This window comes from Rhinolophus sinicus, linkage group LG01 (assembly GCF_036562045.2).
Source record: "Rhinolophus sinicus isolate RSC01 linkage group LG01, ASM3656204v1, whole genome shotgun sequence".
NCBI lineage: Eukaryota > Metazoa > Chordata > Mammalia > Chiroptera > Rhinolophidae > Rhinolophus > Rhinolophus sinicus.
Window position 1 is genome coordinate 62,098,940 of NC_133751.1, and position 17,472 is coordinate 62,116,411.

Genomic DNA, 17,472 nt, shown 5'->3' on the forward strand with positions numbered 1-17,472 from the left:
GTTTATCAATACTCATTTCACACTGAAAATGACTTGAGGTAGCATATTAAGATATGAACAGTTTTTCAAGATAATATAAAAGAACTGAGCAGGAAGAGAAAATGAGGATAGAAGAGAAAAAGATGAAGCCAGGAATAAGTTTAGTGTCTCAAGGGGATGTCACGCTATCCTGTACTCTTAGAACAATGGGCCACTAATTGCTCTGAGCTTTCTGGCAACCATCAGAAATAGGGAATTAAAAAAATTATGTGCATGAATTACAGTGACCATATTTTAGGAAAGGGGAAGAAAGATAAACTACTTGCTCAAGATGAGAATAGTTATTCTTTTAAGTATTGAGGCCTCCAAAAAATTTCTTCTGTTTCTATAGAGAAGGCACTATGAAGTTGTGAAACATCATTTACTTCTCTACAGTAAATATAGTTATATAAAGAATGTTTTACATTTTCTCATCTGGTCTATTACAAAGATAACATTTAGGGTATCTGGACTGGAGAAATGAGGGGATTACATAAAGAATATATTTTTGCGTTCAAATAAAACTAAAACATGTTTTTATTTTAGTTTCTGGGTTAAAAAAGTTATATACACATATTAATGAGTCACTAAATTCTACAGTGTTTGGTAAGAAAAACAAACAGTAGCACCCCAGTCCTGTTTCTCCTGAGGCAGTTTGCTTTTAGCGTATTATTTGGGTGTTTCCTCAGTATCTAAATATGCTTATAGTCTTGGCTTTTCATTCTTTGCATTAGCTATCAATTTTATTTTATTCTAACAGAGTTTAGTTGTCTTTACTCCCTCTGCTTACACAGTACATACACACATTTAATAAACAACCCTTTCTCCATTTTCTTGATGTAATTTAATTTTAATTTTGGTTAAATCAATATTCAGTGTTTATATTTTTATGACTACAAATGGTATTGGAGCTGAGATATGTTCGTTTTCCTCAATATCTTTGTTTTTCCTAGAGTTAATAACTTTTTTTGTTGTTGTTTTTTAGTTTTCTTTGTATTTATCAATGTAATTTAAACCGAGATTTACTGCCACTTTCCCCATCTCCTCTCAAGATGTTTATTCCTATCAATTTCATCTTCATGAAGAAAATTCTCCTGGAGTCTCTGATTTGCTCTTATATGAACCAGTTTCCCTGTAGTCCTAGGACAGTTTTCATCCTTTTATCTTTCTCCATTATTAGATCTGTTTCTTAAATTCCCTGTCTCTCTTGCCTTGGTTTTGTACCATAATTTTGATGGAATGAATCATTCATTAGCTCGCTAAGAAAAAATATGTGTGAGGAAAATTTATTGAAAATGTCTTTTCATCTCTCATACGTTATTGATAGTTTGGCTGGGTATAGAATTCTAGGCTGAAAATAATTTCTTTTCAAAATTGTGAAGACACTGGTCTATTGCTTTTTAGCTTACATTGTGGTTCAGAATTCTAAAACTACTGGTTCCTGATCCTTTGTATGTGAGTGCTCTCTCTCTCTCTCTCTCTCTCTCTCTCTCTCTCTTTCTGTCTCTCTCATTTGTCTCCGGAAATATATAGAATCTTTTAGTCTGTGTGTTCCAAAATTTCATGATAATGTACTTTGGTTTGAGTCTATTTTCATTCATAATTCTGTCTAGTCCTTTGAACCTAAGAATTCATACTCATCAAATTTGGGGAATCTTTTGATATATGTCTTACTTACCATTTCCCTTCCACTCCCATCCTTTTTCTTGATTATCTTTTTTTTTTTTTTTTTCTTCCTGATATTTAGATGTAGGACCTTCTGGATTAGCTCTGTAATTTTCTTACCTTTTCTATTCTTTTGCTATACTTTGGGAAGATTTTCTCACCTTCATCTTTTGAACCCTATACAAAGGTTTTCATTTTTGCTATCATGTTCCTAATTTCTAAGGATTTGTGTGTTTTTTCCCTTGTGTCACAGATGTATGTTCTTATCTCTCCAAGAATAGTGGTGGTAGTTTTGTTCTTTGAAGTTTTCTCATAAGGAGTTTTTCTGTATAATTTTTTATTTCTGCTCTCATGTTTCTAATTTCCAATATTCTCTCGTAAATCTTTGAGTATATTACATTTTCCCCCTGCTAATCTTCAAATTACTCTTTTAGTTTCTTTTCATCTCTGCCTTAATATTAGCCATTCTTCAGGTGAGAGTTAATCCTTGGTTTACTCTTCCTGTTTAAGGGTAGGGTCTAAAAAGCTTATGGGTGGGGCTTACCGACTCTGAGTTTCATTGCAGTGTGATCATGATGAGCGCTTTGTGGGTAGTCCCCATGTTGTTGTCTTTAGTTACTCTTGGATCAGTCAGATTTTCTAGTGGAGACTTCTCATTTAAGGCATGGAAGGTAAAGGTCTGTATGCCAGCACTCTCCAAACTGAGTAGGGGAAAGGCCTCAAGCATTCAGAAAGCATACATTCACTTGATCACCCTAGCTTTAACGCAGTACCCTTACCTTCAGCCGTGTCTGGTGTCTCATAGCCCAGAGACTTTCTTTTACCTATTCCATAGAATAAAACTCTAGTTGTCTGTTGGGGTAACAAAAAAATGTGGAACTGAAGAGAGTATCTAGGGATGCATTTGTTAAGCAGCTTTCATCTAATCCTCCTTATTTCAGCCATCACCTCTTCCCTACCCTCATCATCATCTTTTCCAGAGGTACCTGGTGCTGTTAATTCCTAAGACTTTTGAAGATTCTGCTGAGTAAGTTCTATTGGTCCTTGGCTTTCCCTATTGCCAGCTTAAAGTTTGGCTTTCCCACATCCGTTAAGTCATTTACCACTTATGCATCTGCTTTACAGCTTCCAAAATTAATTTTGTTGCTGCTGACTCCTCTCTTGTTCTTTCTGTTCTTGTGTTTCGTGCTTTAAAAAAATAACGCCTTTATTGTAGTTTTAGTGATGTTTCCAGAGTGGGTGAAAGAGAGGTGTATTCAAGGCCCCCCCGCCCCCTTTACCCAGATGACCTGACATTTTTTTACTACCAAGATTTTAATGAGTATTGAGGATAAAGAGTTAGAAGCTATACCTGGAATGTAATAAGCAGGTTTGCTAATTAAAGGCAAGTGCATCATCATCATCATCATCATCATCATCACTAACAATGTGTGTAACACATTCATTTTTTATTTCTCATACTCTTAGGAGAGGTACTGTGATTATCTTCATTTTATAGGTGAGGGAAATTAAGGCTTAGAGGGTGTGAGAAACATACAACCTGTGTAGGCAGGATAACTGACTCCAAAGCCTACGTGCTCTTCACTGCTGGGCCTGGTCATCACTGCCTTTTTCATAATCAGCATCAGCTAAGTTGCTGTTAAGGCTGACATGCATATAACAAAGTTTAGAAGCCTAACCAGGGCACATGCCTAAATAGGAAGCCAGTCTGTGTTTATACTTTTTGTTCTAGGGGGTTTCTACCCACAAAGAAGCTGTAGGTCCCTTACATCTATTCCATGTCGGTTATAGCTTGAGAGTTAACTTAAGACGTTGGGAGCAGGGGGCAGGGGTAGACATTGCAGGAATGGCCACACCCTGCAGCCTTGATGGCAGCTCCGTGGGGTGATTCCCACCAGCCTGGCTGTATGTATTTCCCCGTTTTAGAGATTCAGGCTGCAGTGATATGTCAGTAGACTGTTAGGTGCCCGTAGTCTGTTGTGCTGTCTGGCTTCTTAGGGAGCTGCTGATGACTTAGAGCTGAGTGAATAAGATGTGACGAGTCACCCTTTTACTTTCTTCTTGGTGAAAGCTGAAGGAATTGAAGAATTTGCAGCAGCAATACCTACAGATTAACCAAGAAAACACTGAGTTACGTCCACTGAAGGCTCAACTTCAGGAGTATCAAGATAAGACAAAAACATTTCAGATTATGCAAGAAGAGCTCAGGCAGGAAAACCTCTCCTGGCAGCATGAGCTGCATCAGCTCAGGTATGATAATCCCTGCTTTTCGACCCTTTTACTTTTCTCTTTTTAATTTTTTATTATGAAATAATTATAGATGTATAGAAAGATGCAAAAATACTACAAAGAGCTGTCATGCACCCTTTACCCGATTTCTTCCAGTGGTAACATCCTCCATAACTCGAGTACCGTATCAAAACCAGGAAATTGACACTGGTATGATTCAAAGACCTTATTCAGATTTCACCAATTTTACATTCACTCGAGGATGTGTGTGTGTACAGTTCTGTACAATTTTGTCATATGTACAGATTCATGTAACTACCACCAGAACCCAGATGTACAACTGCTCCATCACCACAAGTATGTCCTTTGTGCCACTGGTTTATAGTCACACTCTTCCCCTCTCCCACCCCCTCATGCCTAACCTCTGCCAACCACTAATCTGTTCTCCATCTCTATAATTTTGTTGTCTGAGGATGCTTTATAAGTGTAATCATATGGCATGTAACCTTTTGAAATTAGCTTTTTTCACTCATCATAATGCCCTTGAGATCCATCAACTTAGTTGCGTGTATCAATAGTTTATTCTTTTTATGGACAAATAGTATTCCATGGTGTGAATGTACTGTTTTTTACCATTCACCCATTGAAGGACATGCATGTTGTTTCTAATTTTTAGCTATTATAAACAAAGCTGCTATGAACATTTGTGTGTAGGTTTTTATGTGGACAATAAGTTTTCATTTCTCTGACCTAATTGCCCAAGAGTGCAAATGCTAGGTCGTATGATAAGTGTAGTATTTAGTTTTTATAAAAACTGCAAAAGTATATTCAAGGATGACTGTACTATTTTGTATTCCTACCAGCAATATATGAGTGATCCAGTTTCAATATCAAATACTACATCCTCATCAGCATTTGATATTGTAATTATGTTTTAGTTGCTTTTAATAGGTATATAATGTGTTTTTAATTTACATAATGGTTTTAATAATGTTGAACATCTTTTTATGTGTTTATTTGACATCTATGTCCTTTTTGATGAAATGTTTGTTCATGTATTTTGTCCATTTTCTAATTGGGATGTTAATTTTTTTTTACTGTTAAGTTTTGAGAGTTCTTTATATATTCTAGATTAAGTTCTTTGTCAGATATGTAGTTTGCAAATATTTTCCCTAGTCTGCATCTTTCATCCTTTCCAACAAGTTCTTTTTAATTTTGATGAAATCCAATTTATTTATTATTTTTCTCTTTATTCAGATTCAGTAATTTCTGTTGTCCTTTCTTCAAGTTTACTGATTTCTTTCCTCCATCACCTCTATTCTGCTATTCAGCCCATTGAGTTAGCTTTTATTTTGGATATTGTATTTTTCAGTTCAAAATGTCCATTCAGCTCTTCTTTATATCTTTTATTTTTTTGCTGAGGCTTTCTCAATTTTCATCAGTTTCCAGTATGTTAGTAATAGCTTGTTGAAAAATTTCTATGATGACTGCTTTAAAATTCTTGTCATACAATTCCCCCAACATTTGTGTCATCTCAGTGCTGTACTCTGTTGATTTATTTTCAATCAAGCTCTGATTTCCTTGGTTCTTAGAATGCTACGTCCTTAGTTTGTAGTATGATGAGTTCAGTTGTATCCTGAACATTTTGGAAATTATGTTATAAAACTCTCAATCAATTTTATTTAAATCTTCTGCTTTAATGAACTTCCACTGACACCACACCAGCAGGCGAAGGGGAACCCTGCCATTTTACTGCCAATGGAGGGTGAAATCCAGTGGGCACCCCACTCAGCCTCCATTGATACCCCTAGAGGGAAGGGGTGCCCTGATACTGCCAGGAACAGGTGGAAGTCCTGGATTCCCACATACTGCATTGACAGCACAGTTAGTGGGAAAGGTTGCCTCTACTGTTAGATGAGGATAGAAGTCGTGCTCCACACATGGCCTCCATTGATACCACCGAGGGTGTAGAGGGGGACCATGTTACCACTGGGTAATGCCCAAAGTCCAGACTTCCCTTTGGGCCTCTTCAGGTACTGCCTCTGTAGGGACAGGGAGGAGCCTTCATTACCTTGTTCTGGGTGGAGGTGCGTGTCAAGGTCTCACTTTTTTTCTCCACTGACACCACGTTAGGGGTGGAGACAGTCAGAGAGAGGTCCCTCTTTACCACTGGGTGGTAGTGACAGTCCGAGGTACACACTTGGCTTCTTCTGACACCACCCAGCAGGGAGTGTGAGGTGCTCCTAGTTACCGTAGGGCAAGGATGTAGCTCTAGCCAGTCCACTAGGATTTTCTTAATGGGGATGGGAAGATACTGTGGTTTTTCCATGGTGTTCACCTGGTGTAGAGTGGCCATTGTCATTATTTCTGTCTCACTAGGCTGTTCCTTCCAGGTCCTTTGACAAGAGAGAGCAAACTTTTTTTGACCCTCAGTGTTTCCAGATTGGAGGATCCTTCAGCACCCAGTTTGGGTGATATGGAATTTAAAAAGAAAAACCAGCAAATTTACCTCTATGTCATTCTTCAAGTACTGGGGTCCCTAGCTAGTCTGTCTTCTTCTCTCCATCTTTACAAATATCCTTATGTTTGTTTTTCTGTATAATTCCCAGGGTTTTAAATCTATACTTAGTGGGAGGAATAGGAAAAATGCATCTACTCTATCTCATCTGTATCAAGAAATCCAAGCCCTATTCTTTTGAAAAAATAGGTACTTTTTTTTTTAAGGAGGGCACAACTCACAATGGCCCATGCAGGAATCGATCCAGCAACCTTGGTGTTATCAGCACCACGCTCTAACCAACTGAGCTAACCAGCCACCCCTTGAAGAAACAGGTGAATAACGAGATTGTATGAAACTATCAGGGCAGAAAAAATTAAGATATGAGCAGTAACTGTAATTCTGGTTGGTTTTTTAATTCAGTGTTTCTAACAAATTCGACCCAAATAGAAAAGTTAAAGAATAAACACTTACCGGTATATAAAAATGGGTCCTGTTGTCGCAATCTCATTGTTGGGACTTTATTACTGTTTATCTTAAGACAGTGCATGCCACCTTATTAAAATCAACCCAGAGCTTTCAAGATTTACTAGTGAAAGGAGAATCTCCAATTTGGAAAGTGCTCATCAAGCAGCATCTGCTTTGGCTCACCAGCTACTACAGGAAAACCACAGGCAAGTGAATCTAGAGAATACTGAGGTGGAATACTGGATAGGTTCCTATCCAGCTTACAAAGGATGACCAGATGATAGATGTCAACACAGTAAAATGATTGTAACAACCATAAGGGAGCTCTTAATGCACACGAGATTTGTTCCTTCACAGATCCTATGTGCATATGCACTCTAATAATGTGAATTTCAAAATAAACCTTAAGCAAAGTTTATAGAGCAAATACTTTTTAGAATTTGGTGATATAAATTGTATGGAGTGAAGTTACCTCCAGAAGATTTTCATGCTTAACATCATTATGGACTTTCTTATAAGTGAACATACATCAGACTCGTTCCATGAATTTGGCAACTTCCCAGATAATACAAGAACACATTATTTCTTTACCAAATGATCGTGACTGCAGAGAAGGTAAAATCTATGAATTTCTGCTCTCTGGGAATACAAATTTCTTTCTGAAATCGAACCTCGAGAGAAAAGATAAGTTGCTCCATTTCAACCACAGCTGTACCCCCACCCCCAGGGAATAGCTGCCCCAGCTTTATTCTGTTAGAATCTCAGTTTATCATAAAGAGATCAGGCTCTCAGTGTGTGTCTTCCTTCAGATGCACATTAATGCTGACCATCGAATTTAGGTCCCTTCAAAGGTGATTGGGATCACGTTGAGGTCTCCCATATCCTATCCAGATCACCTGGAAGTACAAAAAAATAAGTGTCCAGTTACCACTGTAAACCTAAGAAGAACTTCAAACCTTTAAAGACTGATTTTCTGCAGCCACCTGTTCCTCTTTAAATTTCCTCAAAGGGCATTCCTAAAGAATGATTTCCTTATAAAATTGATCCTTAGGAAAGAGAAAAAGAGGGAGGAAAAAAATGATTTCTGGTCTGTTGATTCTTTTTGCCCCTCATTTACTCCCTTTCCATCTTGGTCTTAGCCTTTCTTTACCTTCCATCTTTGAGCAACTTTGAAGAAAAGTAAAATTATATATCAAGTAAATGTGAGTAAAATTGAAGAAGGAAAGGAAGACATTTTACTTCACTGTTAGACGGAAGAAGAAAATGAGAACACAGAGTTGATTGACTGACTTTAGGACCAACTTCTTTAGCTGAATATGTGCAAGACTCCCTGTCTTTTGTTTTTTGAAATATATGGGAGAAATGAGCTTTTCAACCATGAGAAAGTTGGAATATCTTGTTCAAGATTCTACTGGCCTTGGGGTTGGCTTATCAGGAGAGCCTAGAGTTATACCATAACCTTTCTCTTCCACTTGTGGCTACTGGTTTGCTTATTCTACTCTGGTTCCTGTGCTGTCTTAAGGAGTAAGTGAGGTTTAGCCCTTTTTTATGGCTGAGTTCTATCAGGTAATCAGGGTTGTTACTTAGTCCTCATTCTCTGTTGAGGATCTTTTCACACCATAACCACTTGTCCATATTCTAAAATAATGGCAACTTGACGCATTTTAATGGAAGACTTTGATCTTTCTCATGCATTCTCACTCTTACATTCCTTTCTTGTTTTTTCTCACTTTCCACAGGAAAATATTAGAGAAAGTATTTTAGAAATTTTTTTTTGCATATTTGTATTCCCAGAGAACAAAAATTTGTATTCGCAGAAAACAAAAATATCTTTTGCATATAGTGTCCTTATGATAAAAATGTATTTTAGTTTATAAATTTTAGTTCTGCCTTTTTGAAAAAATTTTAACTGTAATCCAAGTTACCTCTTACCCAAACAGGATTACTTCATAACAGGCATATATCAATTTAAAAATTACCTTATTTCTGGAGAGAAAGAAAAAAGTCAGGTGCAGTTCAAACAAAACTTTCTATTATTGAAAAAAAATAGAGACATTGGTGCTACAGAAGGTGAAGAGACATTGCAGAAAGTTGTTTTCAATCCTAACGGGTTTTTTACAGGCATAGTATGGGGAGAAGTAGAGCTAAAGGATATGGCAGAGCGACAGTTTTTGTTACTACTAAAAAAAATTAGCTGGGGTCAGGCATACAAAAGCCTGCCTTTTGGTCAAATTCAGGGAATAAATAAATACGTAGGAATATCAGCAACTAATATTTATTGAGTGGTTACGATTTGCCAGGCTCTGTGTTGGTTCATGACGTACAGTATCTCATTTAATCCCCGTCAGACTCCTAAGGAGTAGAGCGTTTATCCCTATTTTACCAACACGGCTCAGGGAGATTAAGTAACTGTTACTCAGAGTGTATGACAGAGGCAGTGTTTGAACCCAGGTCCTTCAGACACTACAGCTACTTTCTCATAGCCCTGCTGTTATATTGCATCATGGATGGGACTGCCTTTCTGAAGAAATTCAGTGGTTTCCCTTTGCTTACATGGTAAGCTTTATGTATTGTGCTATTCAGTACCCTACGTGATCTGACCTCCTTCCTCTCCATCCTCATTTCCTACCCTGTTCACTCTCCACACCACCTACTATAACAGTTCCAAAATTCACTGTATTTATTCATTCTTGTGCCTTTTACTCAGTTTGTTCCCTGAATCTGGAATGCTTTTCCCATTATGGAAATCTGACTCATTGTTCAGGATTCAGACCACATGCTTACTTTTATGTGAAGTCTCCCCCTGTCCTTCCAGTTAATATTTGTTTATCTTTTTTTTTTTTGCACTTTTAAAGCAAACTTTCTATTGAAGTATAACATACATATAAAACATTGTACAAATCTTAACCGTACAGCTTGATAAACTTTCATAAATTGAACACCCTATGTATATAATGAGCCTACATCAGGAACTTTATTAACATTATCTATCAATTATACTTCAGTAAAACTGAAAAAATATAAAATTAAAATTCAAAAGAAACATTATTAACACTTCAGAAATAACCCTTCATGTTCCCTCACAGTCACTATTTACCCAATAACCACTATCCTGATTTCTAACACCAAATACTTGTTTTGTTTTAAATATCATTGGTGTACAATATTGTCCTACTTTCAGGTGTATAGTATAGTGATTTGACATTTATATACCTTACAATGTGATCACCACACTGGGTCTAGTAATCATCTGTCACCATGCAAACTTATCACAATATTATTGACTATATTCCCCTTCACCTTTCTCACCTATCCCTCCACTCTTCTCCCCTTTGGCAACAGTCAGTTTGATCTCTGTTTCTATGAGTCTGTTTTGCTGTGTTTTGTTCATTTGTTTTTTTGTTTTGTTTTGTTTTTTTTAGATCCCACATATAAGTGAAACCATACAGTATTTGTCTTTTTCTGTCTGACTTATTTTGCATAGCATAATATCCTCTAGGTCCATCCATGTTGCACATGGCAATATTTCATTTTTTATGGCTGAGTAATATTCCATTGTATATATGTACCACATCTTCTTTATCCATTCATCTTTTGATGGACACTTGGCTTGCTTCCATATCTTGGCTATTGTAAATAATGCTGCAATGAAAACGGTTCATATATATTTTCAAATTAGTGTTTCTGTTTTCTTTGGGTAAATACCCAGAAGTGAAATTGCTGGGTCATATGGTAGATCTGTTTTTAGTTTTTTGAGAAATCTCCATACTGTTTTCCACAGTGGCTGCACCAATTTGCAGTCCCACCAACAGTGCAGAGGGTGGTCTTTTCGCCACATCTTTGGCAACACATGTTAGTTGTTGACATTTTGATAAAAACCATTCGGACTGGTGTGAGGTGGTGTTTCATTGTGGTTTTGATTTGCATTTCTCTGATGATTAGTGATGTTGAAATTCCTTTTTTAGTGCCACTTCATCATCAGGCTACACAATTCTGTTTGTAATACAAATTTCACTCTGTTTATGTATTTTCTTTACATCTGTACAGCCCATGATGCTGTTTTGAATATGGAATTAATTCATCTTTGTCTCACAAGTATACTTTTGCTTGTGATTATTTCACGTTTTTTCTAGGATGGAGAAGAGTTCCTGGGAAATTCATGAGAGGAGAATGAAGGAGCAGTACCTTATGGCTCTCTCAGATAAAGAACAGCAGCTCAGTCATCTGCAGAATCTTATGAGGGAATTGAGATCTTCTTCCTCCCAGACTGAGACCCTCAAAGGACAGTACCAAAGACAGGTGAGTAATTTCAATGCTAATTGCTACTCAGAGGTAATCACTACCCAGGAAGCACCAGCTTCTATAAGCTAAGCACCCATCAGTTACTATTAGGCATGCCATCTTATGACTTCCTATGAGGTGGACAGGAATTAAGTATGAACAATCCTAGTAGAGAATTTCATCAGTGTTTGTATCCCGGCAGGCGTCCCCAGAGACTTCAGCTTCCCTAGATGGGTCACAAAACCTGTCTTACGAAACAGAACTTCTTAGGACTCAGCTCAATGACAGCTTAAAGGAAATTCACCAAAAGGAATTAAGAATTCAGCAACTAAACAGCAAGGTAAGTGTTTTCCTGCTAGACTGGTATTTAATTCTTGTTTCCACCACTGGAAGCAACAGGTAGAAGCTGATTAAGCCTAGGTGCCAGCTATAGCATATCCCAGAGTGCAGACGTGTCACCTTTCTCAGAGCCTGGGATTGCTGACCCCAATCACCTAACACAGGGACATTTCTTTTTTCTCGCCCTTGGAGAGTCCGTGGAAATGATTTGGAGAAATCCATTCAGTAAGAGATCAAAATCCAACTACTTTAGGAAACCTTCCTCTCCACCATCGTCTCCCTATCTGTTTCACTGAGGTCACTCCCCACACATCCTTCAACAGGTTCTTCTATGTTACCTTCTAGTGCACAACTGGGAAGAGTCGGGAAAGAGGAGGGAGGCTTTTCAGATGTGATTGTAGCAGATGGGCTGTCAGCACAAACTGGCTCTACTCCCAGCTCTGCCCTGATTCTTTTCATGGAAGCTCAGACAATATGTATTTGTACCAGCATGGTTGGATGTTTGTATGTAATGCAAACTTGAAAACATGAGAGGAATGATTATTGGTATAATGTAGTCTGGATTGTTCCTTCCTATTCCCTTCTCACTGTGTAAATATGATGAAATACATTCGCTGATGAGCTAGAGCAGAGGTAGCACAAAAGCAGCCATAGATAATATGTAAACAAATAGGGTGGTTATATCCTAATAAAACCTCTAATTTACAAAAGGCAGTAGGCCCTGGGTCATAGTTTTCCACCCCCCACCCCCTCCAAATTACACAGGAATCTATGTCTATCCTAGGGGACAGAAATCCTTCCTCTGTCTCTCTCAAATAAAGTAATACTTTTGAATGTGCTTTGTAAACTGAAAATTGCTCTTCAGCAGTAAGATTGTATTTTTCATTCTGGCTATGCAGTTATTTTTGTTATACAATATGGATTTCCTGTTCTAATTTTCCATATGCATGAAATCTCCTTCCCATGCCGTCAGTGTAGCTCTAGAAAGTGTTCTCTTCTCTTCTCTGAAAATTGATTCAACTTTTTTACACAAGCATTAACCCAGAGTACTTACAGAAAGGAATACTCAGAAAAAGATTGAACCTACAGCCAGGTACACCAGTTTGCTTTCATATCATGTCGTAGTCTTCCAGTGGCTACTTAGTAGAGCTGTCTCTGTGGTGTATCTGGGTGTTCATCATAACTAAACTTAAAACTTGACAGCCTGCAAGTGAATTGAAGAATTAGAATTATATTCCTGAATTCAAATCAGTGGGTAAAAGCCAAAGCATAAATTTTTCATTCGATACAAAAAACTAATTTTCTGTCTCTGATATGAGAAGTGGCTTGGGCTGCTTTGTCAAGTAGTGAGTACCTCCAACACTGGCCTTGTTCGAGGAAAGACCTGTTGCTCATACAGCAGAGGAGAGTCCTGCTTTGAGCAACTGAAATGTTTCCACCTGTGAGAGTCCTATTCCCAATATAGTTTCTTACAGGTACATAAGCATAGGATTTATTGTTTCCCCCTCCTACCACATACTATCATTTATTTGTACTTTCTTGATGACTTGTAACTCTCTACAGCATTGAAGAATCTGCCCAGTGATGTTATTACCTGAATTTTTAGGTGACAGCTCTGTCTCCAGCCATCTAGAGCTCTGGGGATTGTAGTCATTTCTTAGTAACTTCAACTTGGACGCAAGCTACTGTCATTCTCTCACATACCTGGGATAGCCTATCCTATTAGGTCGCCTGTGGGCTACTGCTTCCTGGTACTAGGGCACCTTAAATAAAGTTTTCTGCTACTTCCCCCAAATTATTTTCCTCTCTTGGTCGAAAACTTCTGAGTTTTCTCACTTTGAAGGAATACACAGTGCTGCTATTGAAGTAAAGGCTTGGTGTAAAACAATTAGATCCTTCAAACTCAGGACAGTTAGCCTAAGCACTACTCAGAGTGAAACAGTCCTGTGGGATGGTGCTTATCCTGTCCTCTATTTCAGTTTTCTCAACTGCTCGAAGAGAAAAATACGCTTTCAGTTCAGCTCTGCGATACGAGTCAGAGCCTTCGGGAGAACCAGCAGCACTACAGCGAGCTTTTCAATCACTGTGCAGTCTTGGAGAAGCAGGTTCAAGAGCTGCAAGTGGTGAGTGAAAGGAAACTGAGAGGCCGGGAAAAGTGCTACGTGAAACTGAGTAGAAATGAGAAAGCATAAGGAACAGCACTGAAGGGGCTGATCTGTTCAGGCTGAAGATTAATTTGGTGTGAGGGGAGAAAGTGAGAGAGGAGAGGAGAGTTAACGTGGGAATAAGATCTGGGAAAAACTACAGAAGGGATTAGAAGAACAAAGATCGGTGAGATGGTGGGAGAGAAATGAAAAAGTGAATGGAAAACAGTGATGCTTGAGGCTTTTGGAATTCTTAAACTAGGAAACTTTTGATGTTTGCTTTCACAAAGGAAAGCTGTGGCGAGATTTGGACCCGAGAAACAAAACAGGCAGAGCTGTTGATGGCAGTAGAGAGGAGTGCATTGTTGAAGTTGGAGGAAACTGGAAATTAATATGGAGATAAATAGGACATGGAAGGAAGAGTACAGGTTTGGGGGTGGGGGATTGAGCAAAGGAAGGATCAGAGTTGCTTCCGGAAAATCCGTGAGCCTACACTAGACGACAGCAGGTTTTAATGGTAAGCCTTTAACTTTGCAGAGGAGAGATTCAAGAATGAGAATCTGGAATAAAATGTAATCAAGAGTTTTATGTAGGAGATGATTAGAGCAGAAGATTCTCACTTCTAAATCTGTACTTGAAGAGAATTATAACTGGAGGCATTCCTCTCCAAGATTTCTCATTCTCTTTGATGTTAAGCGAGTTTGCCTTTTGCCCAAATGCAGTTTCTTAAGCACTTTCATCACTGAATTGCTAAGCTTATTCTTCTTCTAGGGGCCACTGAATATAGATGTTGCTCCCGGAGCTCCCCAGGAAAAGAATGGAGCTCACAGGAAGTCTGACCCTGAAGAACTCAGGCAGCCACAGCGGAGGTAGGGGAGCAGCCCGCAACCCAGGAGCATGCATCATATACAGAAATTGGACGGTCACCTAGATTTCAGCTGGAGTCCATTGTGTAGACCTAACATGTCTTATTATCTTATTAGCCTCACAGAATTGATGAGAGGATTAAATGGTAACAATTATAACTCACAAATTGAGTGTGAAAAGTTTGCAAAGCAAAAACAGCAGCACCAGCGTACACACATACCCATGGCCCTAATCCAGTGAACAACATTCACTTGAACGGTATTCAAGTGAATGACATTCAGTGAGTCCCTAAGATCTTTTAAGGCATTTTCTACAGCTGTATTTCATCGCTGTACAGCTTAGCTTTTAAAATATTCTTTGTGTTTGTACAAGCTTCCATACATTTTCCTGCTGTATAACCTGATGAAGACTTGGAATCCCTTGCAATAGCAGTTGTGTTCTGCATCTAGTGACGCTGTTTGTTTTCCTTTTGTCCTGAAGCTTTGCACAAGCCCAGCAGCAGCTGTGCAACACTAAACAGGAGGTGAACGAGTTGAGGAAGCTGCTGGAAGAAGAACGAGACCAAAGAGTGGCTGCCGAGACTGCGCTCTCCGTGGCCGAGGAACAGATCCGGCGGTAAGCGCTGAGGGAGGCAGCCTGTGTTCACCTCGGGTCCTTTCTGATCACACTTGTGTGCATTTCAGTGGCCAAACGTGGGAATAATTAGGCTCTAATTCTCATCTTGAGATGGGTGAGTTTAGGATCATTTATAGTCACTCAAGAGAACACTGTGCTTTTGGAGTCTGGGAGAATCACAAAGCAGTTGTCCTGAGAGAATAATGACAATTCCTACCATGTGTTGACAGCTTATTTCATGTGGGATGAGATAAGCTATGTTTCATATCCCAACAATAACTATATGAGGTAGGTGTAGGATTCTTTAGAGGGCCAAATAAACGTCAACCCCATTCCCTATATGAGATCTGAACCAACGGAAATTTCTGTAAAAGATTAAAACATGGAAACATGGACGATTAAAGGACCACTTTATAAAGCTGATATAAAAGAATCTAGCTATGATTTGTTAGCAAATGCACTTCCTAATCCTGAACTTCCCTTCTCAGTCATAGGCAATGCTGGGCCAGGGTAGGCTTTCCTTGGAGAAGAACCCGCTCTTGTAAAATTACAGCATTAGAGCAAATTGTGCTTCTTATGGGAAGTTTGCTTAAAGTGTGATTTGGAAGCACAGAGCTATACAGCCCCAGTTCCTTTTTCCAACTCAAGCATAGTGAGTCAAGAGAATCATTATGCTTGAGAGAGGAGAGAGTGGCTACGTATGTTTTGCTGCTGGATGTCCTTTTCCACGGAAAGAAACATCAAAAGCAGGCACCTTTATTAGATCTGAGTGGGGGGAACCGCCTACATACATTGCCTCTTCCCTCAGAGAATGGCACGTGTGATATTAATACTTTCTTGTAAAATTTAGGTGGCAGAGGTGGCAGCCCTGCTGAGCAGATCTTATTTGAGATACCTTTCTTTCCCATCCAGTATATTCACGACTTTTTAATTTTCCTCACCCACTGGGGCCTTGGTCTGCAGCCTTGACCGTGGGCTCTGTAGGGACACCACACTGCCTTACGTCTGCTGAGCATTCTCTGGCTTGTGTGCCCGTGGCTGTTGCCCTGCCACTTGCTGTGGGCTTGCTTAGACCTATGAAAGCCCGCCCTTTGGGGGAGATCTCAGCCTCACGCGTAATTAGCCTGCCCCGAGCCAACTTGAGAAAATGTGGGTTGACTCTCGAGTGTGTGGACAAGCCACACTAATCCGAGCTTAGCCTCTCCACAGTTCGCTCTTTGACCTGGATGCGGAATGCACATTGAGGTAGCTAAGCCAGTGCTGCTCACTCAGGCCTGGCAGTGCCATTCTAGTGTTAGAACTTCACCTGCATTCATTCTGTGGTGCGTGCAGAACTCCGTGGACTGGGAGTACCTACAGACAATCTCACCCTTTCTCAGCCTAGCCTGCAGAAGTGGACAGGCTGACCTACACAGGGCCAGACCATGCTGTTCCAGATCGAGCCTGCCCCCAAAACACTTACCACATGAAGGAACAGGCACAGAAAGCGGACTCTACAGTCAGCCTGGCTCTCAAGAGGAAAACAGGCAGGATGGACCCAGGCTGTGCTTTCCAGTTTCTCTTTCTAGACTCAAATCAGATTAAAGTGTTCCTTTTCTCTCCGGGAGAAAAGGGTGTGTGACCTACAAAGAGAGGCCAGGAGTATTATGCTAATGGTATCCCTTTGTATGGAGGAAACATCCAGAGTAAAGCATTCCATTCTCCCCACCACAATTGAAAAGTGTATCCCTCTAGGCAAATGCTGGATCAGATGTATTGTGTTACCTGCAGTCCCTTTGATCCAGTTCTTGTGTTTGTGAGAAACCATTGAGTAAAGTCACCTTCTTCGTTAAATGGAGAAGTTCCATAATTAAATAAATAAGCAAATCAGCAAAAAACAAACAAACAGAAAGCAGTAGAGGCTGCCAGTTCAGTTCAATGCTTGGATGCTTTTGCCAATTAGCCTTTAATAAATGAAAAAAAGAAAATATCGAGTTTCTCTGAGTCAGGTATGGGGTAATGGAAAAAAAAAACCATGATATATAGAGACAGCATGGCTTTTTAATTCTGGCCCTACCTCTTACTGGCGGTGCCACCATGGACAAGTAATTTTACCTCTTCAAGCCTTACTTTGAAGATAGCACCAACTTCAAATCTAAAGATTAGATACATGGGAAGCACCCAGTCCCACATCTGATAGATAGTAGGCAGTCGGTCGATTCCTGGTAGTTTTGACCGCCTGTTACTGCTCCTGAAAGAAAGCTGTCTGTACCCTCCTCATATGGGGACGGATGGATGTGAGAGCAGCCTTTGCTGCAAGGCCCTGTGCTGTGTCCCATGGCAAGATGACTGGGAAGACGTCACCTGACC

General features: G+C 39.4%; 1 protein-coding gene across 9 annotated transcripts in view; it reads left to right on the forward strand.

Annotated features, from left to right (window-relative positions):
* GOLGB1 (golgin B1) overlaps positions 1-17,472 on the forward strand; it is a 73,580-nt gene that overhangs the window by 54,252 nt on the left and 1,856 nt on the right. For 8 of the 9 annotated variants that reach the window (XM_019729620.2, XM_019729617.2, XM_074331208.1 and 5 more), the window contains 6 exons: positions 3,755-3,933; positions 11,011-11,176; positions 11,361-11,498; positions 13,477-13,620; positions 14,413-14,510; positions 14,989-15,123. In XM_019729620.2, coding sequence (XP_019585179.2) covers positions 3,755-3,933; positions 11,011-11,176; positions 11,361-11,498; positions 13,477-13,620; positions 14,413-14,510; positions 14,989-15,123 — 860 coding nt within the window. Of the gene's footprint in view, positions 1-3,754; positions 3,934-6,950; positions 7,084-11,010; positions 11,177-11,360; positions 11,499-13,476; positions 13,621-14,412; positions 14,511-14,988; positions 15,124-17,472 lie in introns of those variants that run through there. The other variant, XR_012495990.1, reaches the window with a different exon arrangement.